General features: G+C 40.4%; 1 protein-coding gene across 4 annotated transcripts in view; it reads left to right on the top strand.

Moving 5' to 3' along the window:
• LOC120559199 (metabotropic glutamate receptor 7-like) overlaps positions 1-24,870 on the top strand; it is a 115,469-nt gene extending 90,599 nt beyond the window's left edge. For 3 of the 4 annotated variants that reach the window (XM_039800744.1, XM_039800745.1, XM_039800742.1), the window contains exons 6-10: positions 260-460; positions 5,120-5,259; positions 9,586-10,521; positions 20,945-21,197; positions 24,127-24,870. In XM_039800744.1, coding sequence (XP_039656678.1) covers positions 260-460; positions 5,120-5,259; positions 9,586-10,521; positions 20,945-21,197; positions 24,127-24,257 — 1,661 coding nt within the window. In that variant the 3' untranslated portion in view covers positions 24,258-24,870. Of the gene's footprint in view, positions 1-259; positions 461-5,119; positions 5,260-9,585; positions 10,522-20,944; positions 21,198-24,028 lie in introns of all 4 variants that reach the window. The other variant, XM_039800743.1, reaches the window with a different exon arrangement.
• Positions 24,871-25,570: the final 700 nt, after the last annotated feature.

Below are 25,570 nucleotides of genomic sequence, written 5' to 3'. Positions count from 1 at the left end.
TAATACACCGCAGTAATTCAATCTTAGCCTGCTGTATTTGTCACAAACACTTTGTCTCACAGCTCAGCTTATTTGAAACGCCAAGTCGGCCCTTTAGGTGTAATTCTTACAAAATCACAATTGAAGTCACTGGTAGCAAATAGTAGACGAAGGAATAAAAATGAATTTGGGGATGATGGGGAGTGCGGAGAAGATGTAATGTCTAATGGCTCGTGGTGTATTTGCCTGTAAGTCCTCCTCTTTCCTTTTCTTCACTCAGGCAAGGAGCGCATCAGGAACGACTCCAAGTATGAACAGGAAGGGAAGGTGCAGTTTGTGATTGACGCGGTTTACGCCATGGCCCACGCTCTCCACAGCATGCACAAGGACTTATGTCCTGATCATCCTGGTGTTTGTCCACAAATGGAGTCTGCTGAGGGAAAGACTCTGCTGAAGTACATACGAAACACCAGCTTCAACGGTGAGTCACACATTGTAAAAGTCATCAGATGCTTACACAATGTGTGGATACGAAAAGTCAAATTGGTTACGTTATTCCTTTATGCAGAGTTTTGGAGGATTTTTAATAGAATAAACTGTAAATTAGAATAATATACTTGATTAAAAGAATGTACAGTACCAGCCAAAATTTTGGACACACTTTGTCATTCAAGTGAATGGGAAAGTGTGTCAAAACGTTTGACTGGTACTGTATAAACACTGATGACCTTTAAGGCCGTTTTATGCTTCTGCGTTGAATCGACGGCGTACCCCGGCAGACCCCTCTGAGACAGAAACAGGTCTCAAACTAAGTTAATTTTCTCCTGATGTGTCCGTCTGAAAAATGCCATTTTAGTGTCAGAATGTTCTGGAGATATGTGGCTTGTGAAAAATGGGTCCAATATACAGTGCCAGTCAAAAGTTTAGACACACTTTCCCATTAACTTGAATGACATAGTGTGTCCACATTTTTGACTGGTACTGTATACTTTGGTGATGGCGAAAGAATCGAAAGAGTTGGGGCGTCTGTTCTAAACCGTCTCTGGCAGGGAGCTGTTGCCAGGCATGAAGTGGAGACGCAGTTTGGGATATATCCCTCCACTGAACAGTTAGTTAGATGATCTCATCTAACTCTCAGCAAGAAAGCAAATAAGCTCATTTCCCAAAATATCAAACAATTGCTTTAAAATTGCAGGCACACATCCAATTGCTCCAAATATGCATATTTCAGCAAGCTAACCATAGCACTTTCATGTTGGCTTTAAACTCAAAATATAGACTTGGACTTGCATGAATATTCTCATCTAACTCTTGGCAAGAAAGCAAATTTCTTAAAATGTTGAACTATTCCATCAACTACTACTTCATCCTCCCAAGTATTTACTCAACGCAGCTGTGTCTACACTAATCCACAGTGTCAATTTAAAAAGCAATTCAGAGAAAAAATAAGCCAGAGTGAGTGGTCTTAGTTTCAGGCTATAACAATAGGCAAATGGGTAATAAGTTAATACCATCTCCTCTGTTTTATGCACTGTATGCAGTTGCTTGTGGACTGGCTACAATTTCAATTTACATACAATTTCATTCATAGCTCAAAGCACCACAACATTATCTGGATCTGTGTGATTTTTTTGAGCCATTATGACATATTATGGTTCTGCCAGTACTTGAACCTCTACATTATTCAGCACAAAGTGATGAGGAAGATACTTAACAATTAATGGCAAATAGCTATTAATGACAACTGCTCTGAAATGCAAAAGTGAGTGGAGGAAGAGAGACAAATGGGAGATGAGTTTAAAACAAGACAAACCTTTGTCATTACAAATGCAGTGGCTTGTATGTCAGCCATTGATCTTCTGACGTACATTGTGTCTTCACAAAATGTTCTAGATGAGAGTTAGCTGTTTAATGTAAGAAATCGGCGTCAGCGTCGACTAAATTTTGTCTCTTTTCAAATAACACTCTACAGTGATGTTTTATATGTGGGAAAATACAATACTTGTATGTACTTTACTGGGATAGACACATTGTACTAAAGATTCGCTAAAGATACTGATGTTTCATTTAATTTTATTCCGACCAGTTCGACCGGTGGTGAGATGCTGCTGTTTGTAACACTTGATTTGGTTTATCACATGACGCTAGCAAAGCAGCACAGCAGAAATGTCAGATAGGTCGGACCACCGTGTTTAACTATATATCTTAAAACGTTACAGTTACAGCTGAAATTAAAAACAGAAATTAAAGTTTGCAGATTTCACATATCTCTGCTATTTAAATCAAGTGCCATTTGTCTACCCGCAAGTGATTTTAGTGTTAGCAAGACGCCAGGCAACATCAAGCTCTAAAATTACATTTATCTATTAAAAGTTTGTTCCTATGCTTATATACAAAAGCATGTGAAAATAAACTTCTGTGATGGAGCTAAAGGCTAAATAGCTACCTGCCTTTCTTCGTCGCTATGGCAGCAGTGCAGAGTTTGAGCAGGCGAGAAGCCCTCAGATTTTAAGGTAGAACTAAAGAAACAGAATATATGCAGTGCTTAAATTTCAAGGAGACCTTAACTCAGCATGCATGGGATCGAGAATCTGCTGTCCAATCTCAATAACCATCTGGGGTTGTGCTGACTTTTTTTGGGGTATTTTCAGCTTCCGAAAAACATTTACCTTAGCATGCCACTGACAAAGAAAGCAGTTCATTTCACCTGAGCCAAAAATAAGATCACACCTTCACCTCCTCTACTTCTTTCTGTCATGCATTTATATTCTCAAACATTTTTACTGGCAAGCAGAGGTTGTTCTGTTGTGGCTCCATCAGGCATATCTTACTGCCCCTTATTGCATTTAAAGAATGGAACCATGCACATTATCCTGTGTATGTGCCACTGCTAATGTATGTTTGAGAGCGGAGTGTAAGCCTCCTTTGTTGGTCTCCCCACTGCGCTGGAGACACAGAGCAGAAGAGTGAGAGGCAGAAAAAAAAGAGAGAATAATGATGCGAGAGAAACACAGCAGTGGATCCCCAGTCCACCCACACTGTTCGGCACAGCAGCAGTGCACTTTTGTCATGTCTTAGTTCAGAGCCACATGCAAATGCATAAATCTTTCATCTTAGACAGCGTTCTCACTAAGGAGCCTACACAGACCATTTTACTCCCTTGAAAATATCAGGGAATAGAAAACAGAAAGGAATTTCTAATGCCTTTTTATCTGCACACACAGAGACACCACTTAATTATTTGCTCTACAGCTGAAAGAGTGCCAAGTGCCCAATCACTCATGTCACTTTACTGAATGACTTTGTGTTTGTTTGTATGTTTACGCAGGGGTGTAGAGTAAGAATGGTATCCCTGTCATAGCTTTTGTCAATACCTTGTCAACATCTTTCTTTATTCACTGTGTCAACAAGTCTGTCTGTCTGGTGGAAGCAGAAATGACAGGACGGCGACTGCCACCCACCGAGTTTTGATTTGGTTTTCACATATGGGCTGAGAGTTTTCACTATTCTTCAGAAACACACTTGAAGTCATTCTGAACTCCTGTCCTGCTTCATTTTCTGTGCCGACACATGGATACCTATGAATTAGTAATCTACTTTTAAACAGAAAGACTGATGGGTCAAATGACTCTGGTGGCACCATTTCTGCATTGTTAATGGAAAATATGTGCTGTCACTTTGCAAAACAGCAGATAGTGAAGAGTTTGTGGCTCTGCATCAAAATGAAAATGGACACTAAAGGTCTGACATTTGACATTTGTAATGCTTAATGGTGTCACAAAGTCAAAAAGGAACATTTGGGTGCTTGTCCACAGTATTTTATTAAAATGTTCCCATACGCTGTCGCCTGGAATGGGCTTTTTCTCTTGCTACCTCTGCCTTTCTTGTTTTACAAGAGTCTTTTGGCCTGAAACTTTTGTAGAATGTTCAATGACAAATGTCCTTGGTAGAAAAACTAGAGGGAGATGAAATTCCCTTCTGGCTGAAAACTAAGGAAAAGGTGCAGTGGCCTTCCATCCAAAAGCCACAAGCTCCGTTCTAGATACAAAAGACAACATGTTCCCAAAAGTGTTTTGGACACATGCTCCTGGTCCTTTCTCTACTCTTTTTTATTTTTTTATTTTTTTATAGCCAGAGCTATTAAAGTACTTAATTCCCATGCCAAGTGTCATCAGACTCCCCCTGTCCCATTTCAGAAATGGTATCTCCATTCGTGCTTACAGGCTACTATATGCAGTGGCAAGGTGAATAGACTTGTAAAATGCAGCAGTTCATTCTCTCTCAGCATTGTGGGATGGTAAAAATGACCTCATCAACAATGCAGACCTCATGTATAAAATAAGGTACAACCGTTTTCTCCGATTAATGCCATTCAACGTTCACTGCTGTGAGGGAGATATCATTTTGACTGACATCTGCGTTAACACACTATATGGCACACACTCTGCAGTCATAATTGAGTGATATACACACATATACACAACTGACAGGCTTGAGAGCTGTACAATACAAATTCAAAAACCTAATTTTCCTCAAGCGTAATGTTTCAGGTGTCCGCAGTCCTCTCTGAGCTAATTAGTGAAATCTTCAGGGCTCTGCTTGAGACAGGCTGCTGCACACTGAGAGCAGATGGGGACCGTATGATGCTTTGGCTGACCCCTTTATCCTCCCTACATCTCCTGTTGTTGTCCACTGTTTGATTGAAATGCATTACTTTTAACCTGAGAAAGTGTGTGTTAATTTGAATTTCTGATATGAGAGCACAGCTGAGAGTTCATATACTGTATCTAAGCAGGTTTTGAATATGAAAATATATTCCTCCAGAGGCCATTGTGCAGCCATGATGATGCATAGGAAGCAGGTGAGGAAGTGCTATATTGGTCAGTAGGGAGCTTGCTTCACTGTACGTGATTATCATGAAGGTTGAAGATATAGGTCATTGTGTTTGGAGGTTTTAACTGGGAGTAAAAAACTGAAACACTCTGTGGACCTTTGTTTGGTCCATGTAGGCCATCGCACTGGGTTAAAAGTTCATGTTTTTCTCTTATTAGAAAAGGTGCTGTGCCCTGTCACACCAGCATTTAACACGTTTCTATCCTGCTGTCCTTTTGCTGCATTTTCTCTCTCTCACTCTGTACAGGCAGTGCTGGCACCTCTGTTGTGTTCAACAAGAACGGCGATGCTCCAGGACGCTATGACCTGTTCCAGTTCCAGATGACCAACTCCTCCACCCCAGAATATAAGGTGGTAGGACAGTGGGTGGAGAACCTCCAGCTCATGGTATGATCATTTACTGATACTGGTAACACAGATGACAGACACACAATGTCAAATGTGATTTAAATGCTTGTATTTAAACCGGATGCTCAGTGAACGTTTACAAGCGTGAAGACTTTGTGTTTTCTGAAAATTGAAATCTCTAATGTGAAAAGGGGGTGCCCATTATTTGCATCTCAAATACAGACAGAGCTCAGGCTCATGTTTTACTTTCAGTCTAATTGGTGTATTTTAGGTGCAAGAAATAAATCTGTGTGCAATTTAGCAAGAACAACAAAATGTTTAAGTGTAATATTTTCCTTCAACAATGAATAGAGATATGTTCACACACGTTAGTTGATGTGCTACTTGTTATTATTATTTTGAAGTCCTACAGAAAGCTACTTTTTAGACTTTATTTAATAAAATGTTGAATTCATAATTGAAACATAGGTTTTATCAAAGATTATCAAATGTGCCAACAGCTGCTTTTACAAAGTGAGAGAAAAAAAAATCCAATTAAACCAAGAAAAGATGTAAAGATCAGTGTGTGAAGGGTGATACAATGTGGTAATTTTAGTCTGTCACATTTTGTATGCTGTTAAAAGAGGATTTGATTGTTTCTACCTGTAAAAGGATGTAGGACTAAAACATCAGTGAGGGCTTGATTTGATAGTTCAACATTACAAAGAATAAAGCAAGGAAGTAGAACTAAAACAGGCAATTAACAACATTGTTGGAGATCACTCTACTCCGACTGCATAGGTTTGGAGGAGTGAGTGGGAGGAAGAAAAACATGTTTTTAACCCATGTGTCAAACCATATAATATATGTTCAGTGTTTGGCAGCAGAGAGCTCACCAAGATACTGATGTTGTTGGAGACTGACCTCTAAAAAAACAACTCCCATGTTACTCCGGTAACCGCTCAGTAGCTTTTCCTGCAGGTTTGACTGTACATGAAGAAACTCTAAATCTATTATCACATTTTATCAGATGGAATTTAAGGTGCACCCAGCAAGATAAATCATATGAAAGCTCTGGGTACTTTACAGGCAAACTGAAGGATTTGAACTGGAAAATATGTAAAAATGCAATGTATTTGATTTTTTTTATGCACATTAAAAAGACAGTGGAACCATTGGATCACAACATAGATTGGGCATTTTTCATTTCATGTGTGGTTTAATAACTACCTTCAAAAAACTGCTGTCTAATACTGCTATCAGGATAGGTGTAGAGATGGAGACAGCTGCCCTGCTGCTTTTATAGATGCAAGGTGTTGGTTTGCAGCTACTATTATAGACCTTACTGTCATAACACAGGAATGGGTCATGTGGACAATAAAGAAACTGATGAGTTGTATTTTTATTTCAAGGCAAACATGCAAAAATATGACATTTACATACTGATGAGTTAACATTTGCATAATGCTCTGGTTCACAAGAATTAAACTCAACTGAATGGATTGGATGTACAGGGGGGATATTGCTGGAGATTTGCGCTTCATTTTGTTTTAGTGTGGTTACAAACTAAATGCTGTTACAATGCAATTATATTCCAATGCAATGGCTATCACTTCATTGAGTAACACATAAGGAGCAACCTAGGTTATCCTGGAATCAGCATCCTGATATATTTTTCAATAATCAATGTCATAATGCTGTTCCAGCTCACAGAAATTCAAATTGTAAAATTGACAACAAAAGAAAAACCCAAATGAAAACTATGGCAGCCGTATGAGTCCAAGGTGTCTTGCTTCTGGTCTCCATGGAAACAGAGCTGTTGGTCTCATTACTGTTTCCACACTGTGTGTAATCGGGAGGTTTTCAGGAGAGCACCATTCATTGTCCAAATAACAAATGGCACCTTCATGCCCTCAGATAAATGGCAGATGATAATCTATCCAGACACCACACAGAAACAACACATTTGTTGTGTGTGTGTGTGTGTGTGTGTGTGTGTGTGTGTGTGTGTGTGTGTGTGTGTGTGTGTGTGTGTGTGTGTGTGTGTGTGTGTGTGTGTGTGTGTATGTGTATATAATTATTGGCAGTTGCCACATTTGGAGGAGGTAATGCTTTTAGTATCCTTAGCTGGAGTCCTGTTGTATGATATTTGTACCTAGTGGAGATTTTTATCGGCTGATGTTTATGTCACAGAGTAACACGAGTTATGTGAGCACAGTGTTAGTGGTTAGTTTGTGAGAATGTTTTACGTGCTCATATCGGTTTAAATTCCATTTCACACCACAGAAATTAAAAGATGAGCAATGAAGAAAAATTGTACATTTTTAAAGGGATATTTTGACATGTTGGGGAATATGTCTATTCCCTTTTTTGCCGAGAGTTAGATGAGAAGATTGATGCCACTCTCGTGGCTGTACGCTAAATATGAGCAAGCTTAGTTTAACAAAAAATCGGCCTACCAGATCCTCAAAAGGCACTGAAGTGCAAAAATTAGCTAAGCTGAGGTAACTGGCTGCTCAATAGCTTCATATTAAACAGACGAGCAGGAAAACGAGTAGGTGTATTTCCCAAAATTCCTTTAAAAGTTTCCTGTGGAATTTTCTTGTAAACAAAAAAAACGTTATGTTTATATTAAGTGTTACTCACTAAAATGCTTTTTGTGTATCCTTGAGGTCTAACAAGGTGTCCTTACTCGTAAAACATTTGCAACGGCAATTAAGTATTTCAAATCCTGCAGTCTTCTTCTATACCTGCCTTGCTTGGCACGTTGCTGTGTTTCTTGGCACCTTACTGCCACCTGTAGATCAGTGGAATAGTGTATTAAGGACTGTGTATTAAAGTTGTCAAAGTGTCGATACGATACGTTAACTATACATTCGATAGTATCGAAACAACCGTGGCTATAAACATAAGAGTGAAAAAAAATAACATAAAGAATAGGCCTACAAGGTAGGGAAAACATTTAAGAATAGTAATAATATTGTTAATTACTATTAACATTATTATAAATGTGTATTTGCTCAGGGATTTTTTTCTGTACCAGCACTGTTTGAATGTTGCTACTATTGAGGCATCGTTTTATAACAGTATTTTATCGAAGTTAAAATTCAGGTATCGTTCACATTGAGGAAATAATGCTCATTACAAAAATGGTCCCTAAAATTAATCCTATTCATTTCCAATATAATTTTACGCTGTGTCATTCTGTCTGTTTCACAATCATTGTCTCAAATCACCTTTTAAATCTGTCATTCGAACAGTTTTAGAGGGCAATTAAAATCTTGTAACCATCATATCACTAGAATATGTAGTTTGCTATGTTTTTTTTTTTTTTTTTCATTGAACTACAACTGATTTATTTTGTTTACTTTGATCATACCGTATATTGCTGTGAAACTGCCATGTTGAAGAATCTTCTAGGGCTTTTAAAGCCCTGGATCAGTACACTTTTATAATAAATCAAAAGAATCGCTCAGAGTATTATGAAAGTGTTTTTAACACCCTAACAAAATATGTTAGAGCCCTACAAAATTCCATTTCTTCATGGCTTTTTTAAGCCTAACTTGTACATTGAGATTACAGTTTGAGTTTAAACCATAAAACACCTCAGGGCCTTTTTGGATTGGAGTTTCAGATAGTTCGTCAGTGTGTCTGTATACTGCACTTTTTTTTTTTTTTTTAAGATAATTTTTTTGGGCATTTTAGGCCTTTATTTTTATAGGACAGCTGAAGACATGAAAGGGGAGAGAGGGTGAATGACACGCAGCAAAGGGCCGCAGGTCGGAGTCGAACCTGCGGCCGCTGCTTCGAGGAGTGAACCTCCATATTTGGGCACGCGCTCTGCCAGGTGAGCTACCCAGGCGCCCCACTTTTCATTTTGATGACAAATCGTAAAAAAGTTCTAAAAGAAGCATTTTGCAATCCCAAAATCCCATTTTCCTTCCTTATCATCACATGTTTTATACCTCATTGGCTTCTGTATTAAAACATAATGTCTTTTGCATTTCACATTTCTTTATTTTTATTTCACTGAACAAAGGTAAGCTCTGTTGCCATGGTGATTACAATTATTTTCAAGTATTAGAAAAAAACAATCCCTCTTGGAAATTGGCAAGAAAGATGTACTGTATTGGGTTCATTGTTTTTCGACTTTGTTTACATTTCTTCATCTGTTTGCAAAGATTGCATTGTACTTTGTTTTTAGAAAGAAGGTAACTTCATGAGAAGCATATTATAGTAATTAGTGGCCAATTATGAATGTTGAGTCATGCACAAAATTCAGGTACTTTTCACGATCCACATGGTTTTTCACATTCAGCGGTAACTCTGGCTTATCGCTCCGTTGCTGACCCTATCTTCCTGTGCTGTGTGTAATCTCTCTACCAGCTGGAGGAGCTTCAATGGCCAGATGGGGAGCAGGAGGTGCCTATCTCTGTGTGCAGTCTGCCCTGCAAAACTGGAGAGAGGAAGAAGAGAGTAAAGGGCATGCCGTGCTGCTGGCACTGTGAGCTTTGTGATGGCTACCAGTACCAGTACGACGAGACCTCCTGCAGACTGTGTGCCTACAACATGAGGCCCAACCCTAACAGGACCGCCTGTCAGCCCATCCCCATTGTCAAGCTGGAGTGGCACTCCCCTTGGGCAATTATCCCCGTCTTCCTGGCCATGCTCGGTATCATTGCCACCATCTTTGTCATGGCGACCTTCGTACGCTACAATGACACACCCATTGTGCGGGCGTCGGGCCGAGAGCTGAGCTACGTGCTGCTAACTGGCATCTTTCTGTGTTACATCATAACCTTCCTCATGATTGCCAAACCTGACGTAGCCGTGTGCGCTTTCAGGCGGATCTTCCTGGGCCTGGGCATGTGCATCAGCTACGCCGCGCTGCTCACCAAGACCAACCGTATCTATCGGATCTTCGAGCAGGGCAAGCAGACGGTCACGGCCCCGCGCTTCATCAGTCCCACCTCCCAGATTGCCATCACTTCCAGTCTGATCTGTGTGCAGCTGCTGGGCGTGCTGGTGTGGTTCGCCGTGGACCCTCCGAACACCATCGTCGACTACGATGAGCAGAAAACCATTAACCCCATGCTGGCCCGTGGCGTGCTGAAGTGTGACATCACAGACCTACAGATAATCTGCTCGTTGGGCTACAGCATCCTGTTGATGGTGACCTGCACCATCTACGCCATCAAGACAAGGGATGTACCAGAAGACTTCAATGAAGCCAAGCCCATTGGCTTCACTATGTACACCACTTGCATAGTCTGGCTGGCCTTCATCCCGATTTTCTTTGGCACAGCCCAGTCAGCAGAGAAGGTGAGTCATTTCTTTCTATTTTGCTTTCTCTCTCTTTCTCTCTTTGTCACAACCGTTCTCTTTGTCTGTCTCGCTCCCTCCTCTTACAAATTTCCCTTTCATTCCTTCTGCCCTGTTTTTATCTTGTCCAAACACACGCACACATGCCTATTTGTACAAACACAAAATGAAAACAGAAACAGTACATAAAGGGAGCACACACACACACACACACACACACACACACACACACACACACACACACACACACACACACACACACACACACACACACACACACACATTTAGTGACTGTATACGTTATGGGTTCATTTTCTTTTGATTTCACATTCACATGGCTTTGATATGCATGGAAACCCACACTAGGACCACCACGGACAAAAATAGGCATAGGAAGGCGGAGGAGGTGTTGATGTTAAGTAACCAAATCCTGAAAAGCCTGAGGAGTGATAGGGACGGGGGTGCCGGCAGCTCCAGATGCCATTATCTTAGCTCTCACGCCTTGGGCTCAACATGTACTATTATGCCTTATTTTGGAAAGGGAGACAAGCAGGTTGAGGAGGTGGAGAAAAAGGAGGAGGGGGGAGCTGGAGGAGGGCAGGGAGAAATGTTGGGTGAATAGAAGTTTGATTCAACACATTCCATCCCTTGACAGCTGCGCTCTACTCAACAAAGCATTTGACATTGGCTGCCACTGGAGTTGATTGAGAATATGACATTTTGACCTGACGCCCTAGTCATTGCTTATCTGGCCAGCACTGGGCAGAATACAGATGCATTCGTCGGCTGGACTCAAGGGTTGCGCATGCTGCTTGGCAGGCTGTGTGTATGAGACAGAGCAGAAGGGGAAGTTTTCCACTGACAGAATATCAATGCTGACAGGAAAGTGTTACTCCTAACCTTCTGAGAGGCACATCGTTCAATGTCCTTCCTGCTAAGCTACCACATGAGATGGATCAGAAACTGATTTTCCTCATCTCAATTTGCTGCTGATTTCATAGATGAATTACACCCTCAGCAGCGATTAGGAGTTCATTATGTTACTCGCGGCGACTAGTGAGGCAGTAATGTGTTTATCTTTCCCCTTTATGCAGTTAACCCCTTAACGTCAGCTCCTGCCTTACACTCACCTCCAGTTCACACCACAGCATCCTGGTGTAATGGCCTTCGTGGGCGCATTTCTGCTTACTCCCTTGCCACTGCAAGTGAGAAGTGCCTTTGCATGTCTTGATAACATCCTTTGCAGAAGCTGCAGTGTAGTTAAGGTAAAGTGAAGCCATCCCATCCATTATTTTACCTTACTTAATCTTAAAGATCCCCTCAAAATGTTTTTCTTAATGTTTATGTCCCATAAAATGTCTGACCTTGACTATGCTGACAAATATACTGTATACTGGCAAAGTTCGTCACTAGAGAGGTGTTTTCACATTCCTCGACTAAAGGAGGAGATGTCTGTGCACTTCCCTGAAATCTGAGAAATGTACCCAGAGCAAGCTAGATTTGGTATGTCACAGATTTGTAAGCCAATCGCTGTCTAATATACAAATGCAGGTGGAAAAAAAAACCTGAAACCTCAGGTGCAGAGCGGACTTGTCACTTGTTGCTAACTACACTTACCATTCTGATACGTCATTTTTAGTGCACAACAGACTCCTCATCTAAATCTGTGTCTGACTGTCGCAGGGTTCAGACAGGGCGCTGAAACTATCACTGCAGATCGGGAGCTGGTCGCATCTGCCTCACGATCTGCCCCGCGGCCCGTTCTGTCTGAACAGCCCATTTGGTTAACATTGGTGCTAATAGGAAGCGGACAGCGCTTCCTGGTTTTTCATGGCACTTCCCCCTCCTGTCTGAACCAAGGGGGTAAGCTTCTCCTCGGAATGCGTAGCTCCTATGGCGCCATTTTGATGCTAACAAGCCATCACCTCCCGTTAGCATTCCATTGACTGCCATTCATTTTGGCGCCACTTTGACAGCGAATAACTTTACATCTGAAGCATTTAAAGACTCTAGTTGTCCATTGTTTATTTCTAAAGAAACACGACAATGTATAAAAGGCTCCAATACCTTGTACCTCACGTTATGGCTCCGTAGCAGATGTTTTTGTAAAAATAGGCTAACGATTGTGTCATAACCAGAGGTGGGTAGAGTAGCCAAAAATTGTACTCAAGTAAAAGTACTGTTACTTCAGAATAATATGACTCAAGTAAAAGTAAAAAGTAGCCATCCAAATAATTACTTGAGGAAGAGTAAAAAAGTACTCGGTGAAAAAACTACTCAAGTACTGAGTAACTGTTGAGTAACGTCTGATTTATTTTTTAACATAAGCATTCAATCAGACGGACGAAAATACAAAATAATCATCTTTAGGCAAATTATAGTTCATCCAATCAATAAAATAAATAAAAATTAATTAATTACAAAATAGCTTACATTAAAATAATCCAGGTAAATTCAAGTACTTAAAAAATAAAATACATAAAATAATAATACATAAAAATAAATAAGCACAAGTAACACAAATTTCCAAACCTACTTTATTTTACCAGGCTCTGCAGGCAGAACTAGAACAAGGTAATGGAGCTGCTGTTTGGCACTTTTACTAAGGTAAACATGCTTTCATTATGAGGCCAGAGGCCTGTACTATGAAGCAAGATTTGGGGTTAACAGCTAACTTCAGGTTCAACCCAGGGTTTTCTTTATCACGAAGGTGGATCACTTGATACCGGGTTCAATCGCCGTGGTAACTCATGCTGGACGCCTAACCTGGTCAGGAGCAGGTTATGTTGGAGATCAGAGATCAACCGGTGTAAAAGCACCGCCTACTGACCAATCAATAGGCCTACTCGATTGATAACGGCATCACGTTCTTATAGAAGATCAGGCGGAGCTCGGTGCAGAGAGAGCGAGAGAGAGAGACACGGGGGAAGAGTGCGCTCATAAAAGTTAAAACATTTAGAGACCGACAACGCCGTAAACATTCCCTGATGGGTATATTTATGAAATATATAGATTTGAATGGGAGGGAATTACATATCGGCTATTTCTCTGCTTCGTGAGCCAATGCACACAGCGGTTTGAATTATGTTTTTTATATTTCTTATTTGCTCTCACGATCGCTTCCACTGGCAGGATTGTAACTGAAATAATAGGCTAATTACGGCAGTTTATGGAAAGCACAAGTGTAATTATGGTCAGATCTTGGTCCTGACTGATGGGGAAGTGATATTGATAAGCGTTGATTTACGCATCAGCGTTGCCTATTTTTTGTTGCCAGCTGACAAGACTGCACAACTACGTTTGATTGGTGAACAGTCACGTACGTGGTAGAGCCTTTGGCGGAAGTCTCTCTCTCTCTCTCTCTCTCTCTCTTTCAAAATAAAACATTAAAACGAGGGCGTCGCGGGGAATACAAACAATGACGCCGTAGAATACCAAAGAAGTAAAAAGAAAAGTAACGAGCTCATTTGTAGCCCAATGTAGCGGAGTAAGAGTACAGTTTCTTCTTCACAAATCTACTCAAGTAAAAGTAAAAAGTATAGTGATTTAAAACTACTCCTAGAAGTATAATTTTTTCAAAAACTTACTCAAGTAAATGTAACGGAGTAAATGTAACTCGTTACTACCCACCTCTGGTCATAACCACGCGACTTACTGTCGCACAGTAGAGAAATTACCGTACAGTACAGGAGAAGCTCGCAGGCAGTTTTGACTCACATTATCTGTTTAAGTTTAATTACTAATGTTAACTAGCATTTTAGTTAGCAATAATTAGCCTGTGCCTATGTTATCTCCTTACATATACCTACGCTCTCAAGATGCAAGATTGGGAATGATTGAGATTTCTCTTGGCACAGCTACCAAAGACTTTCTGACAGGTTGCTCATGTCACATCTACGTCTTCAAGCTCAGTTGGAGGCTGCACAGTAACGCTCAGCTATCACCGGACAAGTGCTTCTAATAGCCTCACTGGTCTCCGTCCAGAGCAACGGGATCTATTGGTCCATTTTATATATGTCAATGGTCTGGAACCGGCGTGAGGCTCAAACATGAATCTCTCCGATGTTTTTAGCCATTTTGATGCAAACTGCTCTTTCACTTGTCAACCTAGGGCAAGCAAAGGTGATGGATGGGGTGCGAGGCCATTTCCAGAATTTCTCAATGAATGAGAAAGAGCAGATGTGCTTCTAGCCACTTTTAAGAGTATTTTTTTTTTTTTTTACTTTGTATGTGGGAAAATCAAGGTAAACAAAATCGTAGCAGAGTTTCTTTAAAATGTGTCTGGAGGAGGCTTTAAAGTTTTCAGTATGAACACACATTCCATGTGTGTGTGCGTGCATGTGAATGATCCAATGGTATATCCTCACTTTATAAGTACCATGAACTGTTGTTTTTTTAAGTGCAGATGTGGCTAAACACTCATGCAGATTTGAATAATCAGCCCAGGTTTTGCGATATCAAAAAAATTTAAGAAAACACATTTCAGATGGCTGTGTGACCTTATGTTGTATAGTAGTGGAGCAGAAGTTGTGACTGTGCACTGAGTGGAATGGTTTTAGCTCAACACCATTTAGATGCCCTTATTTTCCACACCTGTGACTCCCTCCCCCTCCCCTCTGTTTGGCCCATTCGGTCTCATGTTGAGGGAAGCCATGCGAAAACGGACTTTGCTCGGCCCGCCCATTCTTATGTCTGCTCAAAAGATCGCGTGACGGCCCGCACATTCTCACATCAAGTTCATTTTTATAAATCACACCGAAACCAGCGTACGCAAGCTTTTCGTGCGTACGCAGTGTTTATACATGAGGCCCCAGGCCTGCAAGCCACTGTTTGAATAGACCATTTGAACAAACTAGATGACATAGAAATGTACAAAATAGCGCCAAAGTCACAAAAACTGTCTGCAATTTCTTTGAGTAAAGGAACTAGCAAAAACATTTAAATGATGCTGTCACTGAACACAAGAAGCCTCTTATTCCGTAACTCTTTGACCACAAAACAGAATGTTTCTTACAGTTTAAAAGAGTAGGATGATGATATAATGAAACATTTTCCCTGAGGTGGAAACGGTCTAGATAGAAACTTTCTAGTGAAACACCCACAAGATTCAGTCACGATTAAAGGAGAACATGTCATGAAAACTAACATACCTCAAAACGTGTATGGAAACCACTTAGGCTCTTGTAAGATATCTCCTGTACCCACAAGCCTTCACACAAGAGAGACTGTGCTGCCACGTATTATTAGTAATGACTAACTATACTTGGCAAAACCTCTCCCATCCCGCTTTCAGAAAGTAAAATGAAAATTGCAACTTCTAATCCTCCTGTCTCTCTCTCTCAAAACAACTGCACTTGACAGGATTTGGACTTGACACTTACTGCGGAGATGTAGAGTCTTTTAAAAAATATGTGAAATTCTCCTGCCTATCAGTTATTTTATGCTTGAAACCCTGTACAGACTGCAGGCAAAAGGTAAAATTGGTCAAGTTTAATGGAAAGAAAAATGGAACTTTGAAAAGAGATGTTTAACATCTTTCATGATATGGCTTGGCGATATGGCCAAAATCTTAAATGCTGATATAGATAATTTCCTCTCTCGATGACTATATATCACAATACAGCATGTTTTCTGGTAATTTCATAAATAAATAGTCTATATGAAAAAAAACACGTTAAAGCCTGTGTTTTTATACTCCTGTGTGAATGAAATACTTGACAAATAAAAAGTACTGTCATTTATTAAGAACTTTCAGAAGAAGTTTCAAGTGAAACTATACACTGACTCTGTTTACATGCATGCACAAAAATAATTTGATGTAAAAACAAAAAACCGCAATCTTCAAATGATATACCCTGAAAATATTTCCCATCAGATTTTCTGAGAAATTTGAGTTAGTATGTGCTTGTAATTATCAATTTAGACAATGTAATTGTATATCACGATATATCAATATATGATGAAATCAAGATACCATTCCATAAAAAATTATTAATTATCATATTGGATTAACGCCCAGCCTTAGGATGAAGAGCTGAAGTGGTTGATGTTGCGGTTTTATATTACTCCAAGAGTCCCAAAGTAGAAATGATTTTAACGTATTGCACTTGCAGTTTGGAGTATTAGACAAGGTTAATTGCCATAGTAATGTATGCAAAAAGATGATGCCAAAATAAATAAATAGCATAAATCCCATAATGATATTAACCTAAACGCCATTTACTTGCTGGTTTTAAGTAAACACCTGCGTGGAATTATCATATCAGCCCGATCCAACTGTAGTGGAAGTTTCCTTTGCAGCAGGGGGGAAAGTTTTCAGAGTTTAGTAAAATGAAACAAATAAGACAGTCTGAGACTAAAACCAAGTTGGGTTTTTGTATTTTATTAAAAAAGATATATTTGCAAATATAGGAGCAACATGATTTCACAAAAGGCCGCAGCCCAGTGTGGAGTCAGTTTCTCAAATGAGTGAACAGAACACCAGGCTTTTATGATCTTCAGAGTGACAGCACACACACACTTGGAATATTATGACGCTACAATTCTTACAGGCAATCTGATACACATGAAGACAATCAGAAAAAACACAAGAGACATCTCGGAGCCATTTCACCTCCTCCTCCCTGTACGATAGTTTTAGGGTGACCTTGTAGCCCCTATCTGTTCAGACAAACAGTGCTCACATTATGTTCCAGACTGGACGTCTCAGCAGTTAGAATCAAAATCTGCATGTGGGAAATGAGATCAACTCTTTCAGCATTTGTGAGAGAAGTAAAGTACGAATTAAACATAAAAATATAAGGAATTAGGCTTGAATGTAATTTTCCCATTACACAACCACATCTTTTTACAAAACATGCCACACACAATCTGCATCTATTGTTCAGCAATGATGTTGGAAACCCTCTGTGGGCTGTGGCATGTCTCTCCACTGAGAACACAAATCTTCCACTTTATGTTCTTTACAGTTGGGAGAAAATATATTTCTGTAATGCAACCCAAGAAATAAACCGTGAACACATCTCTCAATTATTGTAGCTCTGCTATAATTTGAAAAAATAAATAATAAATAATATATAAGACCCCGTATTATATATTACCTCGCCTCATGAAGATATTTTTAAAGTTTGATTTGAGCGATCAAAGCCGCACAAAAGCCTAAGGTTGTGAGGACAGCTATTTCTGCAGCTAGTAACAAAAAAATGCTGGTTTTGTTAAAATGGTATCTTTTTTTTCTAATCTCATTGTCATCAAGCATTACCAAAATATCTCTCCTCTCCTAAATATTGCCTGAGTTATTTAAGTTAAAAAATATATAATACACGTTTACCTTTAGTGCTAAAAGGTTGGCCCAAGTTGTTCCTGTTCTGATTTCCAACTTTGAGACGCTTGAATACAGGCCTTAATTAGCAATATATCATCAGACACATTTAAACAACTTATTACAAAAACATCTTGTCAAGGAATAGCGCCATCCTCCGATTGTTGTGACTATTAATAACGTGCTCTAACCAATGCAGAGTAGCTTATACAGTATGTGTCACAACCTCTTTATCTTGAAACCCAGAAATTGGGACCTCCTGCACAGAGTCAAAATGAGTGGGAAGACTGTCCACACAGAAAGCAGTGTCTCCAATGTGGAATAGGACTTTGCGGCATAAAGCCAGAGAGAGTTATTCATGACATGAGCCCGGCTAGAAACTAGGCCACCCAAAACAACAAGAGACACATCCAGGTAGTTGAGAGGAGACCGCAAATCCCCTGGATCCATTATTGAAGTCATTCTCTAACAGGGCAGAGAGAATCCTAATCGTCACTTACTGAATCAAGTCCTTATTGCTGTGTGCATTTATAGTACTCAACCATACCCAACTAAATTGCCTTTGAAGTAAGTATATCCCTAGTGGGTATAATTATGAGGATTACCCTCAACAGCTATTTGTCTAAATGGAAGACATGGCGCTTGTTGTGGCTGGATGTTGGCATTTGGCTTGTCAATGAGATGTCGAACTCAAAAGCAACCGTTTGATTTGATTCTTGACGAGGACATTAATAAATCATTAATGTGGCTAAAAATAGAGAGTTGCCAAGCAGTTGTGAAAATGACTTCATGTATTTATTTATGTTAAAGCAATAGGAATTAATTATGAATGTTCTTTGACAAGCTAAACATTCAAGTGGTGGGTGAGAGGGGCTATGAATTTGGGTCAAGCTCATCGAGAGGCACAATGAAAAACCCTGTCTCGGTGTGATTAGAGGCCGTAAGAAAAAGGATTTGTTATGGTGTGTGTGTGTGTGTGTGTGTGTGTGTTTTTGCATGTTTGCTTGTTTGCTTGTGTGTGATGAGTATGAGTAAGCACCTAATACTCATTGTGCGCCTGCTCCCGAATCAACTATTCTGCATGGTCAATAAATCAGTTCTGATAGGGTCAGCATTGCAGCGTCTAAGGTATCAGAAGCTCATTAAAAGCTTATTCCAACCGTGTTTAGTTGCTCGCACCAAACTGTAGTGTTGCTATGGATACCAGACAGGTTACCAACAACCAAACATGGAAACACAGCACAGGGCGGAGATTCTCTGGTGATTATGTTCGACGACACGCGTACTCCTCGCAATGCTTTGATCTGTCGCCCCAATATATATCTATCTAATGACAAACACTGTAAATTCATAGCTCAGACGTGAGAGAAAGCACAACATTTCCGTTCTCCCCTGGCTTGAAGCGATTCAGAACAGAGTGCACCGAGAGCATTGTGATATTCATACAGTTATTTATGCATGGTGCGCCAGCCAGATCACTGCGTCTGATGCTGCTCCACACACACAGAAACGGGAGGGGATGGAGAGAGAAAGAGGCAGCTGAGTGTATTGGCATGTTGATGGTATCAGGCATCTGAATGATTGGTGGAGATTTGACGACAAAGGCATGACTGCCATGTAAATAAGTATCTTGTATGAAAGATATAACCATTAGTTGTGCTATTTACCAAGAAAAACTATATGCAAATCGCGACATTTCATTTCTTCCTCTCACTGATTCAGTGAGCATTTCGCTGCTCTGCAGATACACTGTGGTGGCTAATGTGTTTACAAATGTATCCTCTCCCCGTTCACATTACCAGTGGCTGGCAGCATACAACTGACATCCGATGCTTTCAAGTGCAGTACGTTAATGAGAGGGCTTTGGTGATCTGCTCTTGAAACAATAATGTCCCCTCTTGAAGCGATTCTCTCCTCCAAGACCCTTAAATAAAAAAAGAGGCTCTTGAGTGCTGAATTACTGTCTTCACTACCTCTTAATGAAATCACCACCTTTTGATGAAATAACTGTGTTAACCTAAATGTTAGCGTGATCTGGGTTATGTAGGCTCGTAATTACCACATGTGAAGGGTGTTATGTTACCTCTGAAAATGAATGTTAAGGAGAAAACATTTAAAGCGTACCCGTGTTGGGCTCACATGAATGGAAATCTTGTAAATGATTTTACCACTTAATGCAGTGAGAGCCTTTCACAGGCTGCACTCCACTATGTGCAAAGCTGCAGAAAAACAAATGTGGACCTGCAGAGAGATGCAGTGTTCTTGGTCCATGCTCTACTCGAAGAGGAATTTACATTGAATTGCGGGGGGCTACAGGAATTGTTAGTGGAGAAAGAAGTAGCTCCGCGGCTGTAGAGTGGTCTAATGAATGCTTGAGAGGTAAGATAAAGGTTCTGATATGAGGGGAAAGGAAAGGTGACTGCAACATTTCACGGACAGCAGAGTCTATCAGTCTAGTCAAGGTTCCGAGAGGACGGACTGGTAGAAAGGAGGCCATATGAGGACATTTTGACAAAGTCATGGGGATGCTTCTCCTATTGTCATTAATACGCTTGAACTGTCTTGGACTTGACGGAGTAGCTGCAGGTCAGGCTTTAATAAATGCTGCTGGATTATGTTACTGTACGCATGACTGCTCTTTTCCCCACATCTACACATAGCAAATATTCACACCACCTACTGTACGTATCTGATAATATTGTTAGATTATAAAAGAAAGACAATTTTGCTATTGAATAGAATTATCAGGTTGTGTATTAAATTAGTCAAACAACCATCTAATGATGTGGGCCCTTTTTAGAGGAGCTTCTCTACACTACAGGATTGAAAAAAGTACGACTAATGAACTTTATTCGCTGGATGCTCATATTCTGTTATCAGGCGATGGTTATTATTAGGTTTTGCCTCTTCCTGTGCTCAACAGTGTGACTGTTTTGTAATTGGCCATAGATGTTAAGCCATCGTAGTTGTCTTGCCTCTTATTTGTCTTGACAAGGTTTTAAAGTGACTAATTTATCTGCTTCATAGAACTGTTTTTTTTTTTTCTATTGCTATTCTAGTCTGTATTAAAATAATTTTTTACCTGTCTGTGCTTTCTTCCAGCTATACATTCAGACAACCACCCTGACCATCTCCATGAACCTCAGTGCCTCCGTAGCACTGGGCATGCTCTACATGCCCAAGGTGTACATCATTATCTTCCACCCTGAGATGAACGTACAGAAGAGGAAGCGTAGCTTCAAGGCTGTGGTCACAGCTGCCACAATGTCATCGCGTCTGTCCCAGAAGCCAAACGAGAGGCCCAACGGAGAGGCTAAGACTGAGCTGTGTGAGAACCCTGCTGCTGACCCCATGAGTAAGTAGCCTGGTGAGAGAATCACAAAGCCTCATACGTATGCACCAAGAACTGAGCACTTTAACTTTACATTAGACCACATTTCATGTGTAATCAGAATCAATGTAATATACTGCTTTAAAGCCCAGAATGCAATATTGAGTAATTTGTAAAACACAACATGAATGCTTTTCTATGCCAAACTATGCACCAGCGTTTGTCTCAAAATGGCCGTCATAAAATCTATTAACACATACAGGCTCAGTCTGTCCATTTAGTCTACAATAAGTTAATAAAACTTATATACAAATCAGGATGTTATACAGACCACAGAGAGCCAGGAGTTGAGATCTATATACATCTGTGCTTTAGAGGTTTCTAGGTTTTAAATCTTATTTTCCCAAAAAGGGGCGAATGAAATGTCTTTCTAGTCTTTCTCATATTTCCTTTCTTGTACTAGAAAGTCCCATTCCAGAAATTTAATTGGGTGGCTACTTGGGTAAAAAGTATGCATAATGTCCTATAGAATGGACCCAGTTATCTCGGGTTCCTGATAAATGGTTAGACCTTTAGCTCAAGTGCACAGCAGTGAGCATGAAAGAAGATGGGGGGAGGGCCTCGCTCTGTCAAGAGATTTGAAGAAGCAGGGCTTTGTCGCCAGGAATGGAAAGAGATAATCTGTCTCTGTGGCTGTGTGTTACTCATACCACCCTTCATCTGAAACAGCAAGTGTGATCCTGTTAGCAAAGATAATACTGGATATTAGTACGTGAGTGGGGAAGCCTACATACTTCCACATTTAGGTGATAGAGTGTTTCGTCTGGGGTGAGAAACAACAAATCTCAAAAGGGTTTTGGATTTTTTTTTTAAGTGGAATTTAGACCATCGTTGCCATGGAAGCTCTTTGCTCTTCTCTAGTTGTCAGGATGAAGACAGAGAGGATTGACAGCTCATGCAAATCACACATCACAGTCTCCAAAGGCCTCCTCTCCCGCAACGCATCTAATCACACAGAGCGATCATGGCACCCACAGGTGCACCAGCCCCTCAACCCCTCTTTGAATTATGCCTATGAGATGACAGATTTTCCTGGGAGTTTCTCCAAAACCCCCAACAGTTGTCACACTCATCTGTCAGGAGCTGAATAAGCTTTGTGTATGTGTGTATGTGTACAACTGTGAGCGTGCGGTTTTCAATGTGTGTGACTGAATGTGTGAGTTACGCACATATAAATCAGATAGCTGATGCAAGTGTATCAGGGGATGGGGAATATATCCTTCCCAGTCACACATGTGGCTCAATGAGCAAATTCACTCTGCATTGAGGGTGAAGCCTTAACATCTGTCGCAGCAGCACATCAGAAGTCCCCAAGCAGGGCATGTGGTCTCTGCGAGGCCCTCCCAAAAGTGCGCCGTGTCATTTGCTCTGTGTGTCTCTCACCTTCTGTCTCTCCTACATGAATATCTTCACACCTCGTCTCACCTCCGAGCACACTCTCTCCTCCTCTTGCCCTTCTTTTTTAGCGGCAGAAGAAGTGACATTTATTAATGGCGAATTTATGTGCATGACCGCTCCGAAACCTGAACTGTGCCTCGACCATCCCTGGAGACTGTCCGTCAAGTCCTGTAACCATCAGAGCGCCAAATACCTCCCTTTCAGGGCCCATCAGGCCTGTATGAGATGACTCGGAGTGATTTATAGCATTAAGAGCATTAGCAGTTCTGCAGTTTTACATTGGTATTGATACGGTGTAATATCTTCATGATTACGCCTCTAAAAGACCTTGCAAATCAGAGATGATGAAATGCTTCACTATCCTGTACTGTTTCTTTTTGTTTCAAATATAGATCAATCAAAACGGGCATGTGTGGATGACTTTTCAGATCAATTTCATTTTATGAACAATGAGTACTGTGGGAAGAAAACTGAACCTAACAAAAACCGCAGAACAAAATATAAGAAAAGTCATGAGATGAGATGAATAATAAGCTATCCATATTAAAAATTAGATGATAGCGTAGGAAGAGGTCTAGATCCTAGATGACACGACACCACACACACACACACACATACGAAAAATTGATCTTCCTGAAGATGTGGTTAAAAGCAATAATCTGTTCTACGTTTACTTATGTTTTATTCATCATTACTTGCTGGCCAAGACTACAAAATGCAGCTGTAAAGAAATGGTGCAACTTTAATTGCATAGCCCATGGGAGCTGGTCGCCATAGCAACATTAAAGCAGCAGAATGACAATTTATAGCAATGTCTGTGATTAAGAAAATGTACATGGTCCTTCTCCGCACAGAAAGGACAACACACACATCCTTGATGTTGGTTCACTGACTACATTCACGTTTGACTTCATGTTAACCACCACAACAATGCTTACCCTAAAACAGCCTTTTACAGAAGTCATGACGAGCCAGAAATGCCTTCACTCTGAAGGTTTGAACCTCCAATTGGTTCTCACAATGATAGATACACAGAAGGACACACACAAACACACACAGCACCTAGGCACTCAGCCACATTCTGATAGGTTTCCATGGCAATCCAGGCTGGGATCACATTGCATGCCCTAGCATTTGTTCGGTGCTCACTTGTGTGGCGTTTGTGTTTTTTTATCACTAGTCAACATCTGAAAATAGAAACTAAGGCTGTACGCGGGGGCATTGTGAGTTGAAATTATACACTAGGCCAGAAAATATTGCAACTGATTGCACACATCTGGTGGCAAGAATGCACAGTAGGACGAGTTTCCAGAAGCAGTTGGTTTAAGATGCATTTGCCTCTTTTGTTTTAACCAGTCCTCAAAGTAAATCCTAATCTTGTTTTACTCTGTTCTCAGGTCAAGCAACCAAGAAAACATATGTGAGTTACAACAACCTCAGGATCTGATCTGCTGAAAATGAATGCTGTTTGTCCTTTTATCTGTGATTTGAAAAGGGAGAGCAGCTCTAGAGGAACAGAGAAAGAGAGACAGGAGGGCGAGCGCAGGCATCACAGCACCACCTGCAGTACCTATGCACTCCAGGACTGTGGATAGCATCCAACCTTCATCCAGACATGATACATGAGTACTGACAGAGACTAGCACAGGTGTAGGCCAGTGTGGCTGGGTCGGCATAACCAACCAAACTGTAGGTTTTAAACTTGTGTTGTGGCCCCTTTTCTCTCTGACAGAGAACAACTTGCCTGCTAAATGGGGTCACTGTGAACGAGGACACACCGCAAAATAAAAAGGACAGTGGATCTGCTTTCAAGATATTTTCTTTTGAAATGTCATAAAGCCATATTCTCTTGGGGTTCCCATTATCAGATTTTTTGTTTTGTATTGTTTCAGTGATTTTCTTCTGTGCCTCTTTTTCTTGCAGTTGATTTGATTACCTTGAACAGCAAGCTCTGCCACATAGAGTATACTTTGTTTTACTGAAACCAACTCAAATCAGTCCCAGATGATTATTATTATTATTATGTCAGAGTGATGGGCATTGTAAGTATGGTTTTTTTTGTAAATATTTGAGAGTATTTTCATGTTTGGAGTACAAAAATAGATATCCAGTCTTTGTTCAATTGGATTTGGATGGTAATGAAAAGCACCACAAAGTGTTCACTTTGCATGTGCCAATGTATGTTTGTTCTATTTGATGTAAACAACAAAAAAAGAGAAATAAATTCTGAAAATGATAATACGCTTCAGAATTGAATTGAATTGACCACCCTGTATCTGCAAGCATGTTTGTTTTATATAGTTTCGTACTGGGTATATTATGCCTAATTATGGTGTGGGAAACATTCATATCAGAGCAATCATGCAAGTATGTTGTGATGTCCGTCAAATTATGAACATGTAATAAAATCATTTTGTTATCTTTTATACAATTAACCAGACAGGATATCATAGTTATTTCTTTGCTTGTGCGTTCGTCTGAGTGGGCATGTTTGTGTTTTGTAGCGCAAGGGAGTTTGGCGTATTTAAACTGCTGTATGAATAAGTGAAATTAATCACTGTGTTGTTTATGGGTTTGCTGTAAACCAATGGAAATGTCATGTGCTCATTTACATTAGTGAGCTCACTGAGCAGTGCTGTCATGCAAAGCGATGAGACCCTGCGAGAGGAGAGGATGTCCACTAGCTGACTCCTTTACTCACCCTTTGCTCTTTTCTCTCTCACTGTTGCTCCTTCCAAGTCCCACCACCAACACCCTACATGAATAATATAACATGTCAGATCAATTTGTCCTGCTGATGGCCGAGCTTTACGAGCTTACCGCTCTTTATTCCTGTGCCTGCCCGCAAGCATAATGTTACTATTTTCAATATCGATTATAATATAAAAACATGAATAGGCCACGCATGAGAGACTTCTGTTTCTTCACCCGGTAAGCAT

This window comes from Perca fluviatilis, chromosome 5 (genome assembly GCF_010015445.1).
Source record: "Perca fluviatilis chromosome 5, GENO_Pfluv_1.0, whole genome shotgun sequence".
NCBI classification, from domain to species: domain Eukaryota; kingdom Metazoa; phylum Chordata; class Actinopteri; order Perciformes; family Percidae; genus Perca; species Perca fluviatilis.
Note: the sequence above shows the minus strand (reverse complement) of the source record. Positions and strands in the feature narration are given on the sequence as shown.